Source organism: Glycine max, chromosome 7 (assembly GCF_000004515.6).
Source record: "Glycine max cultivar Williams 82 chromosome 7, Glycine_max_v4.0, whole genome shotgun sequence".
Classification (NCBI taxonomy): Eukaryota; Viridiplantae; Streptophyta; class Magnoliopsida; order Fabales; family Fabaceae; genus Glycine; species Glycine max.
Genome location: NC_038243.2, coordinates 5,862,040 through 5,880,467, shown reverse-complemented (window position 1 = coordinate 5,880,467; position 18,428 = coordinate 5,862,040). Strand labels below are relative to the sequence as shown.

The 18,428-nt window shown below is 32.7% G+C and overlaps 3 protein-coding genes across 14 annotated transcripts; 1 reads left to right on the top strand and 2 right to left on the bottom strand.

Annotated features, from left to right (window-relative positions):
• The first annotated feature begins 428 nt into the window (after positions 1–428).
• Positions 429–5,562, top strand: LOC100787980 (probable polygalacturonase). Its single transcript, XM_003528790.5, has 6 exons — positions 429–599; positions 758–1,093; positions 2,370–2,490; positions 3,013–3,187; positions 3,302–3,372; positions 4,631–5,562. Exons 1-6 carry the CDS (start codon positions 564–566, stop codon positions 5,338–5,340), a joined length of 1,449 nt encoding a protein of 482 aa, XP_003528838.1. The 5' UTR covers positions 429–563; the 3' UTR covers positions 5,341–5,562.
• Positions 5,563–5,607: 45 nt separating this feature from the next.
• Positions 5,608–11,357, bottom strand: MPK4B (mitogen-activated protein kinase MPk4b). Its single transcript, NM_001255435.2, has 6 exons — positions 11,035–11,357; positions 10,188–10,317; positions 9,320–9,457; positions 7,845–8,177; positions 6,916–7,099; positions 5,608–6,224 (listed from the first exon to the last, which is right to left on the bottom strand). The coding sequence occupies exons 1-6, from the start codon at positions 11,193–11,195 to the stop codon at positions 6,049–6,051; spliced, it is 1,122 nt and encodes a 373-aa protein (NP_001242364.2). The 5' UTR covers positions 11,196–11,357; the 3' UTR covers positions 5,608–6,048.
• A 3,407-nt stretch (positions 11,358–14,764) lies between these two features.
• Positions 14,765–18,124, bottom strand: LOC100787101 (Coq4p domain-containing protein). 12 transcript variants are annotated; one of them, XM_006582838.3, is made up of 6 exons: positions 17,969–18,124; positions 17,111–17,318; positions 16,609–16,699; positions 16,439–16,477; positions 15,975–16,184; positions 14,830–15,471 (listed from the first exon to the last, which is right to left on the bottom strand). In XM_006582838.3, the coding sequence occupies exons 5-6, from the start codon at positions 16,155–16,157 to the stop codon at positions 14,980–14,982; spliced, it is 675 nt and encodes a 224-aa protein (XP_006582901.1). In that variant the 5' UTR covers positions 16,158–16,184; positions 16,439–16,477; positions 16,609–16,699; positions 17,111–17,318; positions 17,969–18,124; the 3' UTR covers positions 14,830–14,979. The 12 variants fall into 12 exon arrangements, with proteins under 12 accessions (NP_001242519.2, XP_006582901.1, XP_014632828.1 ...); XM_014777342.2 differs by having other exon boundaries at positions 16,439–16,699; XM_006582840.3 differs by lacking the exon at positions 16,439–16,477.
• Positions 18,125–18,428: the final 304 nt, after the last annotated feature.

The following is an 18,428-nucleotide window of genomic DNA, read 5'->3' as shown; positions in this document are numbered from 1 at the left end:
AATTGTTTTACTAAGATATGAATTTTGTAAATTTCTAAGTACTTGACTTCGATTCTTATGTATCAAAATCAAATTCCTTTATCCTTAATAGGTTCTAACAAAGCAAAACCTTCAAAGCAAATGGAAAGAATAAAGAATCCACTCATGGATTAGGAGAAAAATAGGCAACTCCTATTCAAAGTTGCAACTAAGATTGAAGCCTTGCACGCAACAAATCGATGATCATTCTTTGGGTACATCATGGCTCCTAGACATGACAAATACGCATGGACTACATGTTTTGTGTTGAAGAATTACCAAAGAGTATTTGGTGTATACTCTTTCTTCCAACTTGGGGACTTTACAGAGTAGTTTATAGGCATAGTTACCAATTTATTTTATAGAGCGTAAAACAATAAAAGCTTATTTTGTTAAACAGTTCCTAAACAATAATCATCCTCCTTTTGAATTTTGAGAATTCAGGAACCTATTAGCCGTAACTAAGCTTCCCCTATAAATACTTAACATAGCTTCTTTAGTCTTCACATACACCTCAAACAAATACCAAAGTGCCTTTTCTTAGAATGGAGCTCTTGTGGAAAGATCACATGAGGGTACAGGTGAGACCCTCTTTCCTCCTCTGTCATTCTAAGTAGCATTCTGGTCTACATGTCATGAAATTCTTTCCTGCATATATAAACTTTTATGTAGAGCTACATATGTACACCTTCATTTTCTACATTTCTTTCCTTTCTAAGGGATGTGATTTGTTTTACAGGTAATTAGATTGGTTTGTGCTGTCCTTTTGGTGACACTGCTGAGCTCAGAGGTAGCTGAGAGCAGAAAAGTCAAAACTGTTGGTACTTCCTTTAAGTACGAAGCTATAAATTGCAGGACTCATAGTGCTTCATTGACTGATTTTGGTGGTGTTGGAGATGGAAAGACATCAAACACAAAGGCATTTCAGTCTGCAATCAGTCATCTGAGTCAGTATGCTTCAAAAGGAGGGGCTCAACTTTATGTTCCTGCTGGGAAGTGGCTTACAGGGAGTTTTAGTCTAATCAGCCACTTCACTTTATATCTAAACAAAGATGCTGTTCTTCTTGCATCTCAGGTATCTATTTCATTTATGTTCGTTCTTTGATGACTAAGTAATCACTAATATGAAACTCATGACAAATTTCTGGATTTGCAACAACTATAGTCCTATTTCTCTAGGTGAAATCTGCTATATGGATTACATAACATCATTAGATTCGGTTAAGAATCAAATCCTCTCAAATATTATTCATTGTAAGATTTTTTGAATAGTTTATTTCAAGTTTTAACATTCTTCTTGGTCTCCTCCTTCTATCCTTTTATATGACTAGAAATCTTCTAATCTGCATTCCTCATAAGCATTTCTTGTAACCTTCTTTGTACGTGTCCAGAAATCTTAACTGATTTCTGTCATTTTTTTTTTCATTGCTGTGACAATAGTATGTCCTCCTAAGGACTAAATAACCACAAGTAGCAGTTCTCTGTATGCCTTCAAGCATGTGTTATCGTCCCTCCATAACCTTTGTTAGTAGTGGAAAAAATTATTCTACTGATTCTAGTATTTGAACTAATGCTGTTGTTTCACCCAGTTGGCCTCATCTACCCTTTCCTTGCACCTTTCCTTTTTGACAGAATTTGGGGAGAACTATTCTATTTTCCAAGTTTGACAAAAAAAACAAAACAAACAATAAGTCAAGGAAGTGATGCTCTAAGCTTTCGTTAGGCGGAAGGTTAAAGAAATTATGTGAGTGGACTTCACCAATGGAAAATTAATAATATGTTCTTGGTTTTATACTCAGGCTATAATTTCTTAAATGTCATTAAAATTAAAAGAAAAAAAAAAATTAGTTTGTTATTTGTCACTGTCATAGAGTCATAGACTCTTGACTTATTGATGAAATTGGAAATATACGTTTTTAAAGGGATTCACTTGAGTTACAGATAAGGTAAGATGTTAAATAAGTGAAATTCAAATGTGTCACAAGGTTATTCACTTCGTACTGTTACTAGAAAACTATGCTATCAAAGCAAAATTGTTAAGTAACTTGTGAAAGCAATTTACAAACTCCTCAACCTTTGATCAAGTAAAAACTGATCACAAAACTCACTTAATGACAAATTGGGTTCCATGGGAAAGGAACCTTTAATCCCGGCACTTTTGGTTTATTCCTCCTAGAAACTAACTCTGCCAGTGCCACAGTGTGGTCCAATACACTTTTTGTCATTTGTTTATTGGGCAACAGTTCCTAGTGTAGCACATTTCAGCACTTTCTTTCTTTCATGTGTGACACCACTAACCAAAGTTTTATTTGTATTAATACTAATTAATTAATTAATATAAATTGGTTTAGGATATTAGTGAGTGGCCTGCGATCGAACCACTCCCATCATACGGTAGAGGAAGAGACGCACCAGCAGGAAGGTACACTAGCCTCATATTTGGAACAAACCTCACTGATGTTATTGTGACAGGTATGGAAAAAAGTTGCAGGAAACTATTATCAAACTAAGTGGTTAAGGGTTGGTGAACCTTTTTCAGCAAACATGTGCTATGCATCAAAATTTTGAATTCAATTTGCCAAACTTGCTATTCTTCAACGTACTCTATTAATTAGGCGTCTTTTTTTTCATTACATTTTATGTTTCGGTCATTTTAGACTCGTATTTTTTAGTTGATTGTTTAATTTAATATTTATATTCAGTGTAGTCTCTCAAGAGCTACTTTGAGTCAAATTAGACATATAGTTATTTGAAGAGCAAGCTGGTTAATCATTTGTTTAATGGTTAATGATATATTGTGTGGCCAATGATCATACTCCATCCCTTTCTTGGTCACGTATGATGATTGCTTAAATGACAAATTTTTTAAATATCAACTTCACAATAAATTTGATATTATATTAAATTGTTAACTATGGATTAAATAATTTTATCATTGTTTGTGCTTGTTGATTGATCTTAGTATGAAGGAAATTATGACTATTTTGGTGATAGGTGGCAATGGCACCATAGATGGTCAAGGAGCATTTTGGTGGCAGAAATTTCACAAGAAAAAGTTGAAGTACACTCGCCCTTACTTGATTGAATTAATGTTCTCAGACCAGATTCAAATCTCCAATTTAACCCTCCTAAATTCTCCATCATGGAATCTTCATCCTGTTTATAGCAGGTAACTATTGCCTTTCATATAGTCTTATTCAAGTTATAAATGCCTTCGAGATTACGTTACAGAAGCATTATTTTCCAATTTCAAGATTATAACAAATTTCCCAACACTATACAGCAATATTATTATTAAGGGCCTCACCATCATCGCTCCTGTCCCATCTCCAAACACAGATGGCATTAATCCAGGTGAGCATCAGAAGATTATTTTCTTGTATATATGTGGATGTGAAGAGAGTGTATCAAGTAAAAAATGAAAAACGAATTAGTTTTGACTATTTGATTTTACGTAAATGTTAATATTAATTCAATTATTTACACATGATTATTTGATAAAAATTACTTCTTTTTTTAACTTTTTCCACGTTCTCTCCCCATATGCAACTGATATGTTTTCTTGTATGTTGTATCATATAAGTATTTTAAAATTTAAATAACAATAAATTGAAAGGATAGTAAATATTTTATTTCATTAGATAAAAATAAATTAAACAAGTAAATTTTTAAAACTGAGAAGAAAATTAAGAGAAAAAAATATGTAACAGGATACATCGTTTTTGTTGATATGATATGTCATTTTTTTTTTTACAAAACTATCCTTAGGTAGAAATACATAAATTAATTAGATGGAAAAAATTAAAAGAATATAATTTGCGATATAAAAATAATAATATAAATTATTGATAAATTTAATATTACTAATTAGTTTAACTAAATTTCTTAACTCTTGAAAAGTGGTTGAAATGGTTTTATGTATAGGTAGTGTTGTCAAATTCAAATCGATTTCAAATAAAAATTGAAAACCAATAAAAAACAGACAACCGAATTAAATTGATTTTTTTATGTATTTGTTTGGATAATTTTTTTTTAAATCAATCAATTTGGTTTGATTTGTGTTTTTTAAACATAATTAAACTACAATATTTATACTAACACTTATATTATTTTAGTGTTAAATATTTTATGTGTATATCATTAAAATTTCAAAGTTTTATAAAGTGTTATATATACTAATTTATATAATGTATATTACTTTCTTTTTCAGACGACTTTTTAAAGATATGTTTGGTTTAAAATTGATAAAAAATTGATAGAATTTATTGTTGAAGGTTTAGCATATTAATAAATTACATATATTGCTATTAGTAAAAAAAATTAATATGATTTAATTTAAAAATTGAAAAAAAAATATAAATTTTAGCGAAATAATATTTTAGTAAAAATAATAAAAACCAAACTATAAAATATTGATTTGGTTTTATTCGAATTTTATTTTAAATGAAGACTGAATCATATATATTTTTTAAGTTTGATTCATATTATTTTTTGATGAAAAATCGAACCAAATCAAGCAGCGATGTATAGGACACAAGTACAGGGTTGGATAATTAAGTTGATTGATATATTATTAATGTTTCTTTATTAACACTCTTTATTTTGGCATTAGATTCTTGCACAAATACCAGAATTGAAGACTGCTACATAGTTTCTGGGGATGACTGTGTGGCAGTGAAAAGTGGGTGGGATGAGTATGGCATAAAGTTTGGATGGCCCACAAAACAACTAGTGATCAGAAGGCTGACATGCATTTCTCCACAAAGTGCAGCCATTGCCTTGGGGAGTGAGATGTCAGGTGGAATCCAAGATGTCAGAGCTGAGGACATCACAGCCATCCACACAGAATCAGGAGTCAGAATTAAGACAGCAGTAGGAAGAGGAGGGTATGTGAAGGACATATATGTCAAGAGAATGACCATGCACACCATGAAATGGGTATTTTGGATGACTGGTAACTATGGTTCACATGCTGATAGCCACTATGATCCTAAAGCCTTGCCTGAGATCAATGGCATCAACTATAGAGATGTGGTGGCTGACAATGTCACCATGGCTGCAAGGTTGGAAGGAATCTCCAATGATCCCTTCACTGGAATCTGCATTGCCAATGTGACAATTGGCATGGCAGCCAAGGCCAAGAAACAGCCTTGGACATGCACTGATATTGAAGGGATCACAAGTGGTGTGACTCCTAAGCCATGCAATTCTTTGCCTGATCAAGGGCCTGAGAAAATCAAAGCATGTGATTTTCCCCAAGGGAATCTACCAATTGATATGTTGGAGCTCAAGAAGTGTGCTTACATTATGAAGCATGCATGACTATACTTGTTTTAAGATGTGTCTTCTAGTTATTTATTTAAGGCCAGTCTTTCCCATTTCATCCAGAAATCATTGCTCAAGATGAGAAATGAATGTTCGGTCTCGTAATGAAACAATTTTCTTATCGCTCTATAAGTTAATTTTAGAAATGGCTTTATGGTTGTTTGAGCCCAAGCATTATGCTGTTGCATTAATCAAATTTTGCTAGTTCTGTTCTGTCAAGAGGACCACTATACAAGATATGTCTGACATAGGAAATTGTTTAAATTATTTGGAATACTCTAACAAACCATTACATTTAATTTAAATGTCATACAATGGGAATATGGGATAATGTCTGTCCCCACAAATGAAAAGTTTTCTTGTGTATTTTTCTTGGTGTAAAGGATAGAAAAACTGGCAAGACAGTTCAGTGCACTAACCATGGTCCTTGAATCTAAAAAGGATAGAAGTACAACAAGGAGTTGGAGCTTTAGGATATTCTGCTGAAACATATTCTGATCCTTTCCTCAGTACATCTCAACATATGATTATCCAAGAATCTGAGATGAGACTGAAATGAAAGAAACCTACAACAAGTTCAGTGAATCTCAGTATCTCCAATATGTTTCATATCTTGTGTCCGCTGCAACTTGCCAAGTAGTGATCATAAAATGTATATTAGTCATCAGATAATCCACTAAGCATATACAACATAAATACAAAATCTCAGTAGACTGGTGGAACAGGATTGAACTTCACAGATTCTCTCCAGATGAGTTCCTTGATGTCTTCTTCAGTGAATGATGGTTGCTCAAAGTCAAAACTGAAAGGTCTGGTGCAAACAGGTTCCTCATTGATGTCATGGAGAGGTGCCATGTATGGGTGGCTCAACGCCTCATCAACTGAAAAGAATCAAGTGGGGTACAATTAATAAAAGCGCATACAAAAAAAGAATCCCCTTTTTTTTTTATTAAAAACCACTGGTATATATATTGTCAAGAAACATGAGAAAAAAAATTAGAGTTTTAATGAATTCACAACACCAGTTGGACTTTACACTAATGTTATGAACCACACCACAAAGTTTTACTCTTGTAGTCGGAGAGCCCATGCCCCCAAGGTCTTATAAACCCTATAACACAATCCCACACGTAGACTCAAATCTCATACCTTGCAATTGGATCCTTACATGTTATTATACACAGTGACCTAACGTTCAAGACAAGCATACAAATTTTGACTAGAAATGAGCATAGGGCACATGAACGAAAATCAAATTTTCCATTGATCTGGTTGTTCTAAACTAAAAAAATCATTGGAGGCCAGCAAACACTACACAGATTTGCAAGGGTTCCTTCAAAACAAAATAAGAAAAAATTATCCCAAAATTTTAATTGGTACCCTCAGATTTTAATTATATTTCCTGTTTTGCTTCTTGTGGTACTTGTTGGTGCTAAAGTTGTCAGTTTTCATAACTTGATCTTTCAGAACAATAGCTGTCCCAATATCATTACAATTCATATACAGCTCCAGGAATAATAAGTTGTAGCCATTCAATAAAACTGGGGGAAAAAGTTTTGCATGTCATTTTACCTGTAATTCGCCTGTTTGGATCAAAGATGAGCATCTTCTCTAGCAAATCAACTGCACCAGGAGACATGTCGGGAAATCTAGCAGAAAAGTTTTGCTTTGGATATTGGGGAAGCTGTTTTACATATCTACGAGCATTATCACTTCGTAGAAATCCAAGGCTGGCATCATTGGGTGAACCTATCAGCTTTTTGAAAGAAAAGAAAATTGTCATGCTAGAGTTCATTTTAAATCAGAAAGAGATCTGAAAAGGATCGGAGAATGGGAATTTGCATTCTACCAGGAAACTGCATAATCTGAATCTATTGATTGCAACTAAGTTAGCAGCAAGCTAGAACACAATGAGTTAATGATAAGCATTGTTAATATAATCAAGTTTCATCTCTCACGTGTATGGTTTCCTTATGTTCCCAAAAAGTAAAAAAGGAACCAAGGGGACAAACGTAGAGCCAAAGAGAGTACAACTATCAATGTTTTTCCATAGCAATATGCTATGGTCATCTGGAGAAATTATTGTATGGCAAGGAACAAACGTACCATGTCCCATAAATAAAAACTAAGCACTTAAAAAAAATTGAAATTCAAAACTGGGATTCATGTTCCTAGTTTTCCATTTAGACATCATTCCCATTTACATTTCCCTCTTTATTAGAAAAAAATTTCTAACTCTTGAAGCAACAAGATTAACAAGAGGTTGATATGGACAGAAATAACCCAAGGGCTAAAAATAAAGGTACCGACAGCATTTTAGCAAAGCTTGACACCCAAAATTTACAATCACATAAATCTGTAGAAGTTGGAACTCTAATTTGTAAATAGGTCCAACATCCAGTTCTAAAAGAGAGAAAAGAAATACAAACAAACAAGAACATAATCAGTCTTAATATAATTATGCTAGCTAATTCAGGAGTTTGAAATCAAGCTAATAATACCTCTGTGATAAGTCTCAGCTGATGAACATAATCTTTGCCAGGAAAGAGTGGTTGTCTGGTTATGATTTCACCAAGTATGCAACCAACAGACCATATATCAATGGCTGCTGTATATTCTGAACAATTAAGAAGCAATTCGGGAGCACGGTACCATCTAGTGACCACATACTCAGTCATAAAGTCAGTTTCAGATGTAGTTCTAGCAAGACCAAAGTCCGCAATCTTAAGGTCACAATTGGCATTCAATAGCAAATTACTAGGCTTTAGATCACGGTGCAAAACATTTGCTGAATGTACATATTTGAGCCCTCGTAACAATTGATACAGAAAATACTGGGGCAAAAAAAAAAAGTTCTTATGAGTGTCTGTAAGAAAGAAAATATAAGAATTATGCTACAGTGCCTGAAGCCTTAAAGACCACATGAAGTCCATGCAGCGAAATAGATGGTGTGGACCACACAAGTGAGGTAGGAGACCTACATCACCTAGTACACAAACCGAGCTTCACCCAGTCTACAAGCTTTTAAGCTCTTGTTCCCAAGTATAATTACATTTTATCTATTGTTACATATAACCATGAATGTCACGTACCAATTTAATTCAAAACAAGCAGAATAAAATTACTGAGTAAAGTCAAAGGTAATTCAGGATATTAATGTAAATTGTAAAGCTAATTCATATTAAAATGTTTTCACTTGTCTGTTGTAGAGAAAATGAACATTATACACATCCAGCACAGATTTATATAATTTTTAAACATAACCAGAACACAATTTTGTCCACAAATATCAGTGATGAAAACCAAAGCATAATCTTTCTCATATTCAAAGTTCATTAATGACAATGGAATGATGTAACAAGAATCAAGACCAAAAACAAAGGTACAAGATGTAAAAAAAATCCGTAAAGAATTGCTCAAATAAAAGTTAATAATAGGTCTACACTTTTGAGAGTGGCTACCATATAAAGTTTACATGCAAAGGTAAAAAGAAAAATCAGGTAAGCCAATAAATTCAGGCCAAAAGTGACACAAGTTCATGTCTTATGTCATACAAAATCAATAGTAGTCTCAAGTTTAAAACATACTGGGTGAAATTTATTTACACCATTGACATGATTTTGGAAGTAAAACTTCACAGAAAGTAAGAGCAATGCCACTACATTATTGTTGCTGTCACAACATTGCACAGCTACAAACAAAGCACTATTTCAGTTTGACAGGAAAAACCAAAAAAGTGAAAGTCAGGCCTATCAAACTCAGATGGAACTGCATGACAAGTGTGCAATATTGTACACTTAAGACCACAGAGATATATATGTTCAGTACATCTACTCAATCCCATTATATTTTGTTTTATCTTCAGTTTGTGCAAAAATACAGCCAAAGGAGGATACACTAACCAACCCATTAGCTATAAAGTCTTTCAACTAAGTATGATTAAAAGTCATATGCTAAAAGTAGTTAAAGTGCTAACCCGACAATGATCATCAGTCAATTGCTGATTAGAACGTATTATTTGATGCAGATCTGTGTCCATTAACTCAGAAACAAGGTACACATCATTGAAGTTTTCCTTCTGTGGAGGACGTATAATATCTTTAATGGACATAATCTGCATTGGAGAAATAATTGATAAGCAAGCAGTCAGTCCACTTTGCAAGTTAAATGCTAACAAAGATTTTAGAAGCAAAATACAATGAGGAAAATCCAATCAAGCACATTTGATGAATCAGAGACCACTAGGCTAATATAGCTAGAGACTGACTGACAACTAAACAAGTATTTTCTAAGACTTAGATCAAAAGATTTTAACATAATCTGACTTTAATAAATGAAAGTTTTCATAGTAAAGCTAATCACAATCTGCATTGAATCATAAACAAAACATTTGAATAAAATTAGAGCAATGATATCAAGAAATTCCTACTCAAGCATAATGTGATACTCTTTATGATATATTTTACTTTATTCAAAAACATGTTTGACCATGCTAAATTGAGATTGTAAGAATATGGAGATAGACATATAGCATTGACTAAGTTGTTTAGCTTGTTAAAATTTCATCCCAACAGAGCACAAATCTACACATCAAACGAAAATATCATGTATATCATATTTGACCACAGGATGTTGCACTGTATCACTTGTTCAGTACGCAAAATTAAATATTACAGATCAAAGGTTTTACAGATGCAACAGAAAATGGGGTAAGAAGCAAAGAAAGGAAGAAATAGTTAGTCAAATAGGAAAATTTCACACTGTCACAGATGAAAATAAACAATAACATTGAGGAAAACAAGGTGTATAATATCAGACAGCAAGTAAATTAGTATCAAACTTACATTTGCATGATCCATGTGCCGAAGAAGTTTAATTTCTCGTAAGGTCCTTTTGGCATCTATTCTGTTATCAAATGCATTGCCAATCTTCTTAATGGCAACTTCCTCACCTGTCTCTGCATTTACAGCAGCGCTGAAGGAAACAAAAAATTAATAGTGTTCCTCACGTCCTTGCTAACAGAAAGTCTATGTCACATGGATAACAAAAGTGAACTCCTACTCCTAGTCAGACCCCAGATTTTAATAAACCATCCACAACACATACATTGTACACCATGTAATTGAGCCATCAAATACCAAGAACTATGCTATTAACAGCATCAATGTTAAATTAAGTCATGAGCACACAGAGATACCGGAAGAACGACCACATCTGATATTCCACTTTGACTTAAGCAGAATTGTATCAGTATATCTAATTAGACAATTGGCCGCCATTTTAAAAACTACAAAGATACTAATCTAAGGAGTAACATATGATTCAGCTCATGAATCCCATCAAGACGAGGCAAATTGGTAATTATCCTATATCTTAAAAGCAAATAAGAAAAATACAAGCTTAAAAGTGGTATTCATCATCATCAAACCAAAATAACCAATTCAATCTTCATTCACTCAACAAACAGACCAAACATCAACTTAAATTTTTTTTAAAATGACAATTTTAAAACAAAAAAGTTAATTCTTAACAAAAGGGGTTTGATCGATCAGTAGCAAAAACTAGTCCTTGCTCCTTAAGTCAGCTCAAAACAAGGACACTCCTTTACAAAATAAATATATAAATGAAACCAACAACAGAAAAAAAAAAACAAATGCTAATAAATTCAGCGAAAAAGAGTCTTTGACTTACCAAACAATACCATAAGCGCCTCTACCCACAGGGCGAATAGGAGGGACATACTTTCTGGAAACTTCAAAGAGATTGCCATAGATATTGTACTGAACATAGCGTCCACCATGAGTAGGTACTCCTCTGATGTTGTTGTGTTCACCTGACTCAACAACAGACATGTCTTGTGTTGTGTCTATGACCTCTTCTCTTCTCAACTCAATTCAACACCAAAACTAAGAAGTGGGAAGAAGAAAGAGGAGAGACCCAAAATAAATAAGGGTAATTCAGAGTGAAAAAGGAGCTAACTTTCTTACACTTGAGTTTGAAGGACATGAGACTTTTCAAGCGGACACGCATGTGTGAACCCGTGAACTTATTGACTTTTCTTTTTACTTCTTTTGCATCAACGTTGGTGTGCTGTCTGTGATTTTCCACTTCCATTCCTTTAGTTTCTTCTCCTATTTTTTTATTACTATTTTCATTTTCCTTTTCGTTTAAATCACCAACAATGGCTTACATAGCTAAATATCCTTTTGTGTCCTTTAACATCATCCAAGTTTAAAATCTTGATTGATTCATAAATATAAAAAAAAAATTATACTGTGAGAAAAATATCACATATTATACTGGCTCACGATTGCAAAAAAGATTAATCATATTTTTTTATGGAATAACTTTTTGTTAATATCAAGTTTAAAAAAATAATTGTCTAATTAGTCTAGTAGTTTATTATTGTTTGATGATTTTTATAGTAGTATTATTTTTACGGAAATTAACAATGTGTATGCATATATTGTAATTTGTTGGTACACTGTGGATATCTATAATTGCCTTGATTGGTAATTAAATAATGACTGCTATGTGATAAATCAACTTTTAATATTAACTAAATAAATATTCTTTTCATGTTTCTGATGTAAAATTAAATAAATTGCATGAATATCAAGTTGTTATTTTATTTACCTGTTAAACATTTTTTTAAAATTAAAAAGATAGCAAAGCTCCAATTTTTTCTTTGGTTTGGTCAATGCAAAACTCCAATTTAGCAACTAGTTTATGCACTTGCAATGCAGGTACGATTGTACGAGATGCTTTCTATTTTTATTTTCAAACCCATGATAGGGTGTTGAATAGAGAAATAAAAAAAATATATAGAAAGGTTAATACTACTATTAAATAATAGTCATGGGTAAAGAAGTAAACCATTATTTTTTATTTGTGGAAATATATAATCAGCTTCTCATTTAACGCCACCTATTTAAATTTTTTTAATCTTGCGAAGTGTTTAAAACATTTACCACAGATAAAATATTCCGGTTACTCAATTAATGCACAACCATATGGTCTAGAAGTTTTACATCAATAACATTATAACATTATTTTAAAAAAACATTTTCTTCTTTGATAAATAAAATAAAATCATTCAATAAAAAAATCTCACATATTTAAGTATTTAGACATATTTGATTTTTTTTTAACATTTATTCTCCTGATCCTATAGCCTTCTTCTGTCATGTAAAGTAATGCGCACGTAAAAAACAGTATAAAAAACGTTATTTTATTTAAGAAAACACCATGTTTGTATTTGCCATATTTTCATAAATTGCTAATATAATTTGCACTAATCAAAGTCAAGTCAAAGAAGTTTCAAGATTAACGATAAAAATACAACTCAAAAACGATATAAATACAAAGTCAAGTCCTCATCAACGTAGCACACGACTGGAATTGGTCTAGTCTTTAATTTGAACCATCATTCTAACAAAGTTGAGCAAAATGGCGCTATCAAAATGGAAACTCTCTGAAGGAATAAAATACAAATTATCAGTAAATTTTATAGTCAATGTTCATTTTTCCTTTAATCAAAATCTGTGTTTTCTAATGCAAAGCAAATTTGCAAAAGATAGAAACTTTCCCACTTTGTGGTCCAAAAATGAATAGAGACAAAATCCATAAGACATGCCTCGAAAATATAGGCTGTCCTCATATGAAAACTCTAATACTCTTGATGTTCTTATCCAATTCATATTATGATCCATTCCATGATTATTATTGTACAAAATCTAATATAATATCTAACAATAATATGGTAACAGAAATAAGAATCATGAAGAGACTATCATACTATGGTAACAGAAATAAGAAGCATGAAAAAACTATCATACTATAATTATGGGACAAACCCTTGAAGTATCTGAGTTGCACTAACAATTTGCGACTTAAATTTATTTGAAAAGATTAGTTTCGCTTACTTTGGTCCATATTTTTGCTATAAAAAGATGCAATATGCAAAGTTTACACCTTTTAACCAGTCAATTGTCAGCAAAATTGAAGTAACACATATTTTGAAAAAATAGCATCTGAATAATTTTCCTGCAACCAGTAAAGGTAGCACAATCTATGATTGTTGGCAATTATGAATTCACGAATGACCAGTCAACCCAAAAGAGATCTTCAGAATACCTTAAAACAGGAATGAATCAACGAGGCAGAATGACTTGTCATATGCTAAAGCAATTTGACGAGTCAATCGCCACTAACACCCTTGGTAATAAATAACCTTCATCTGTTTCTCTCCAAAATAAAGTAATGAAAGCTTGATATACAAAACAGATAAGGTTCCATTAATCAATGAAGCACGAATCAGAAATTTGCATGATATATAACCCAATATCCATTTTTTTCTAAAAAATCTTGCATTTATTGAACATTTAGGTTGCAAACAAAATAATTCAGACCATATAAATTCTCAAATATTAATATTGCATCTGCATGATGTATTAATATTACAGTTGAAGCAGACAGAGCAGAATTATATACCACAAACAGTTCCAGATATTTTCTGAAACTGTGCCAGAGTCCCATGAAATTTAGGATCCAAGCATCTCTAACACTGTCACATTAACCCACAAGGCAAACACACAAATTCCAGATAAGTAAACACAACTTTGCATACAGCAAAAAGAGTGCTTATCTATTTCTCAAACAGTATACACACAACCAGGTTTCCACTTGCATAGCCCATTAGATGCACTTCATCCCAAATTCACACATAAACATAAGCCACAGATGGAACATAAATATCAGTTAAGTGCAAGTGCAACATCAGAAACGTACCACATTTTTCGTCCAGTAATAATAAATAGCTTTCCCTATAATCATGAAAGCTTCTAAACTTAATCATATGAGGTGAGCTAGTAACACTCCGTGTTAGAGTGATGCCTTAATTGTGATCTCTTCTAGCCCGCCTTACTTGCAGTTTCTTTGGGTTGCCTTAATAATAAGCATTGAAAGGGGGTGTTTAGTCTCACAACAACTAAAGATATAACTCAAATAATTAAAAAATCCTCACCTTACCAGTTAATTTTATAGGATTAGACTCTTAACCCATATTCTAAGATAGTATGATAACTTATCTGGATTTATTGTTTGGTCACATGTATTTTCTGCACTCTAGGCCATAACCTTGGGTATGAGATATCGACTTCACCTAGATGATTTGGGGCCAGGATTCGAAGTTCTGATAGGTTAGTGCTTGTAAATTTGAAGCAATGGGTTCAGAATCTCCAGAATATGTAATTTGATATTAAGTATTTAAGTTTCGATCCAGTTCAACAACTTCCTTTAGGAAATCAGTTCAGGTAGCTGAATTGTTTTTTAAAAATGGTTCGGTTATTAAATTATTTTAAGTTTGATTTTTTGTAGTTTGGTTCATAAGAGGCTTTTGCACACCTCCTAGACAATAAGATAGACAAATCCAGTGATTGCAAGAATAATTATAACAGGATATGTTGAAAAAAAAAATACAATATGTGATGAAAAGTCTATTTTACTGATCATATGATCAAATCCAACCTATACAATGCTCATTGACTATATCTCAGAGGCAAAGCTTGTACACTGGATTTTATTCCAAAATTTTGATTGCAAAACTCGAGCACAATTTATCTGGTCCAAATACGGTTAAGGAACAGTGGGAGCAGGAACAATTTGCAATTTTCTGCGAACATCTTCCAAGTCTTCATGAAAATGTTGCTCATAATATACACACATAAGATCAGTCGATTGCATGCCAGCACGAATGGCCCAAGGGAAGTAGTGCTGATAAAACAATTTTCTCTGCTTTTCATTGAATCTAGCCGTGCCCCCTATAACGGACAGCAGACACATAGGAAGGCCCATCTGCTCAAATTCAATGAGCTTCAGTGCTGTCTCCCCAATCAAGTTAGTAGGAAGGTCAAAAAGGGTATGCCAGAAGTCATGCACTTCACGAGCCCGCATGGCTACATAGGCCAGTTCATCTGTGTCCATGAACCGCACAGGAGGTCGATCATCTGGCGAAAAGTTCCTAGATCCCATAAACCTCGCATAGGCAGCACCGAATGTGTTTGCTGCCAGATCCCAAGCATGTCCTACCTTTGCACAAACAACACGAGGGCGCTCCAATAGTAAGGCCTATCAATCAGGATTCCGAGGAAAAAAAATTATTGGTTTTTGCTGTGATATAATTGTATGTTTCAACAAGCAAAGTAAGAATGTCAATTATTTTAGTGATAACTATTTATAATCACTTTTATCAGTAAGTTCAGGGGCAAACCATCCCCTCATCTTAAACTTTGTTACACCAAAATAAACAAACTATGAGTAAATAGTTAATGCACTTTTACATTGTTATATAATCACAAATCACAATACATGATAAGTCTGTTGACTTTTACCATAACTACCTTAAAAGTTATATCAATCATGATTTCTGATTGGTTAACTATATAGAAATTTTTTTACTCTGACAATGCATAAAAATTAAACTCAGACTATTATGATTGCATGCCAATGATCATCCAAAAAAAAGTGATATATGATAAAGGGAACTCAACATTCAACAACACAACACAGGCAAGGAAAACATCCGCATAAAACAAAAACAAATAAGAGTAGAACAAAATAAACTGACCCACCCTCCCTTCAGGGGAACTCTTCATCCTTTGTAGAACTCTCTCAAAAGCATGCTTTCCAGTGGTCTCACCAAGAGCTGCTATCAAATCTGCTCTTCGAGGGTCCAACAACGCCCCCACCGTGGAACCCACTGCCACAGCTGCCTGCTGCCATGCCTTCAGCCAGATTCTACCACCTTCTATCATTGCAAATAACTAACTATACTTGCCAATCTGAACTAACACAAACACATCATTATTTTCGGAAAGCCAAACAAATTCATCAATTTTGATTCAACTCATATTGAGAATAAACAAAACCAAATTAACGGGAATGATAAACATTAAGATTAAAAATAACAATGACATTAACATTAACAAGAATGAGAAATATGATGAACCAAAACCTTTAGTATGGAATTAATTATAGGAACCTTAAAAACCATAAAACTACAGCGAATTATCAACCACAAGTCTAAAAAATTTACCTGCAAAAAAATGTCAGAACATGAAAACCTTATCAAACACTTTCAGCACATGAAATCAAAGAAAATAATCGATTATCAGATTAATTACCAAAATGACAGAGAAAAAGAAGCAAATAATAACCCTAATTTCTTTGGGAAGCAAAGAAGCATAGAACGAAGGATGTTGTTACCTGAAATGATTGAAGAATCAAAACGAGAGGGAAAGTTTAGAAAATGAAGAAACCTCTGTCTCGCCTTATTTTACCATCGAGGGAAGGGACACTGCACACGAGGGTTATATTAGAATAAATAAGGAAAGACAGAGGTTACTTCATTCTCTAAAGTCCAAAGTTAACAACCATTAAAGAAACACAAGACACAAACAATGATTGAGGGATAAAACTGTAAGAACTGAACTGAACCAAACTTCTAGAAATTGGTTTTGTCCAATCCATTTTTTTCACTTCAAATAAATACTGCTATTACTTTATAAGATTTGGTGGACTAATATTTAACCAAACCAACCAATAGTTCCTAGAAGCTGCATTTGACAAGATCTATGTTCACTTGTGACTCATCACTTCATATATCAAAGGTGAAATTGACTTTCAAGTTTCAACATTAATAAGCATTTCTCAGCCATTGAGACCCTTGGTAATTGCCATCTTAATCATCAACATTAGACAACTCTACCTCTTCTAGCTTCAGATGTAGAATTGGCCACCAAAAGTTTAAGGTAGCACACAACAAATCCGATGTCTTGGTGAGCAAGTGAGGGGCTTGATCAACACCACTAAACCAGCTCACTATGATTTCATAGACACCAAAGATTTCAACATTTTTGGGTTCACTTGTTAAGCTTGGCATCATACACCTGCTGGATTGCTTGCCGTGAGATTCACTGGAAATGGTTTAGTTTAGTATGTGTCCATATTGTAAAGGTCCACCAAACCAAAAATTAAATCTTACAAGATGTAAACCTTAAAGAGAATCAGAAATTAGCAGCCAACTAACCAAAATTTCCTAAAGATAAAGGGTTTCAAATTTTAGTCTTTATAATTTTCACTGAGGGACAAAAACATTGTGAAGTTGTAATAACCAATCACAAAATATTATTGGGACCAAAATTCTGATAAGGGAAAAACCATAGCGTCTAAAATTTACCTTACCTAAATAAATAATTAAAAAAGAAACTAGAACAATAAAATTCAACCTTCAATCCTAGTTATAAACATGTCCAGATATAAAATTTAAAAGTTAAAATTTCAAACAACAGCAGCCAAATTCAACAACGCAAATCTCAAAATTAATTGAAAGAAAAAAAAAAAAGGTCAAACCATCTAAAACTCATCAAACACTCTAGATCGGCGAACTAGAAACCGATTAAACCGAATAAAATCACCGATTTCCAAATTAATTCGCAAAAGGCACCGATTATGAAATTAATTCACAAACCTAACTTCAGTTATTCTCACGAAATAGAAAATAAGAGCTTCTTTTCTTTCCTTATTCTTTTGCAGAAATCAGAGAAGAGAGGGTGAAGAAGGATACCTGGTAGAGAAGAATCAAAGAGAAGAGAAAAGTTTCAGAGAGATTCGAATCCTTCGTCTCTTTCAAAGAGAAGAGTTTCAGGTAGATACCCTAAAAAAAAGGTTAGAACTTACAAGGAGATAATCATTGAGATGAATAAAAATAGAAAAATTAGTTTAAATTAATAATTTGAAAGTTTAAATTATATTTCAAAAATACTCAGAATTAAATTGTTTGAATATTCTTTTCGGACACAAAGTTAAATATAAAATATTTTGTATGCTAGTCTTAAATATAAACAAATATACTTGTTTAATGAAACTATATCAAATTATAATTTGTTTAATTGAGATTTTATTTTTAATAACTTTTTTTTTATTTCTAGGATGGATAGTTTAGAGAGAAAGGAATATTTTTTAATGAAACTAGTGCAACTAAATGATTCTAACTAACTTTTTAATTAGTATAAGTTAGGTTTTTT

What these genes read in the sequence shown, in the direction of transcription:
- LOC100787980 (XM_003528790.5), top strand. Translation starts at nt 564, where the DNA reads ATGGAGCTCTTGTGGAAAGATCACATGAGGGTACAG. An exon ending in CTGTTCTTCTTGCATCTCAG is followed by an intron (nt 1,094 to 2,369) that starts GTATCTATTTCA and finishes AAATTGGTTTAG; the next exon opens with GATATTAGTGAGTGGCCTGC. An exon ending in CACTGATGTTATTGTGACAG is followed by an intron (nt 2,491 to 3,012) that starts GTATGGAAAAAA and finishes TTTTGGTGATAG; the next exon opens with GTGGCAATGGCACCATAGAT.
- MPK4B (NM_001255435.2), bottom strand. Translation starts at nt 11,195, where the DNA reads ATGTCTGTTGTTGAGTCAGGTGAACACAACAACATCAGAGGAGTACCT. An exon ending in GGCACATGGATCATGCAAAT is followed by an intron (nt 9,458 to 10,187) that starts GTAAGTTTGATA and finishes TCTCCAATGCAG; the next exon opens with ATTATGTCCATTAAAGATAT. An exon ending in TGACTGATGATCATTGTCGG is followed by an intron (nt 8,178 to 9,319) that starts GTTAGCACTTTA and finishes TTTTTGCCCCAG; the next exon opens with TATTTTCTGTATCAATTGTT.
- LOC100787101 (XM_041016862.1), bottom strand. Translation starts at nt 16,157, where the DNA reads ATGATAGAAGGTGGTAGAATCTGGCTGAAGGCATGGCAGCAGGCAGCT. An exon ending in AGAGTTCCCCTGAAGGGAGG is followed by an intron (nt 15,472 to 15,974) that starts GTGGGTCAGTTT and finishes CCTGATTGATAG; the next exon opens with GCCTTACTATTGGAGCGCCC.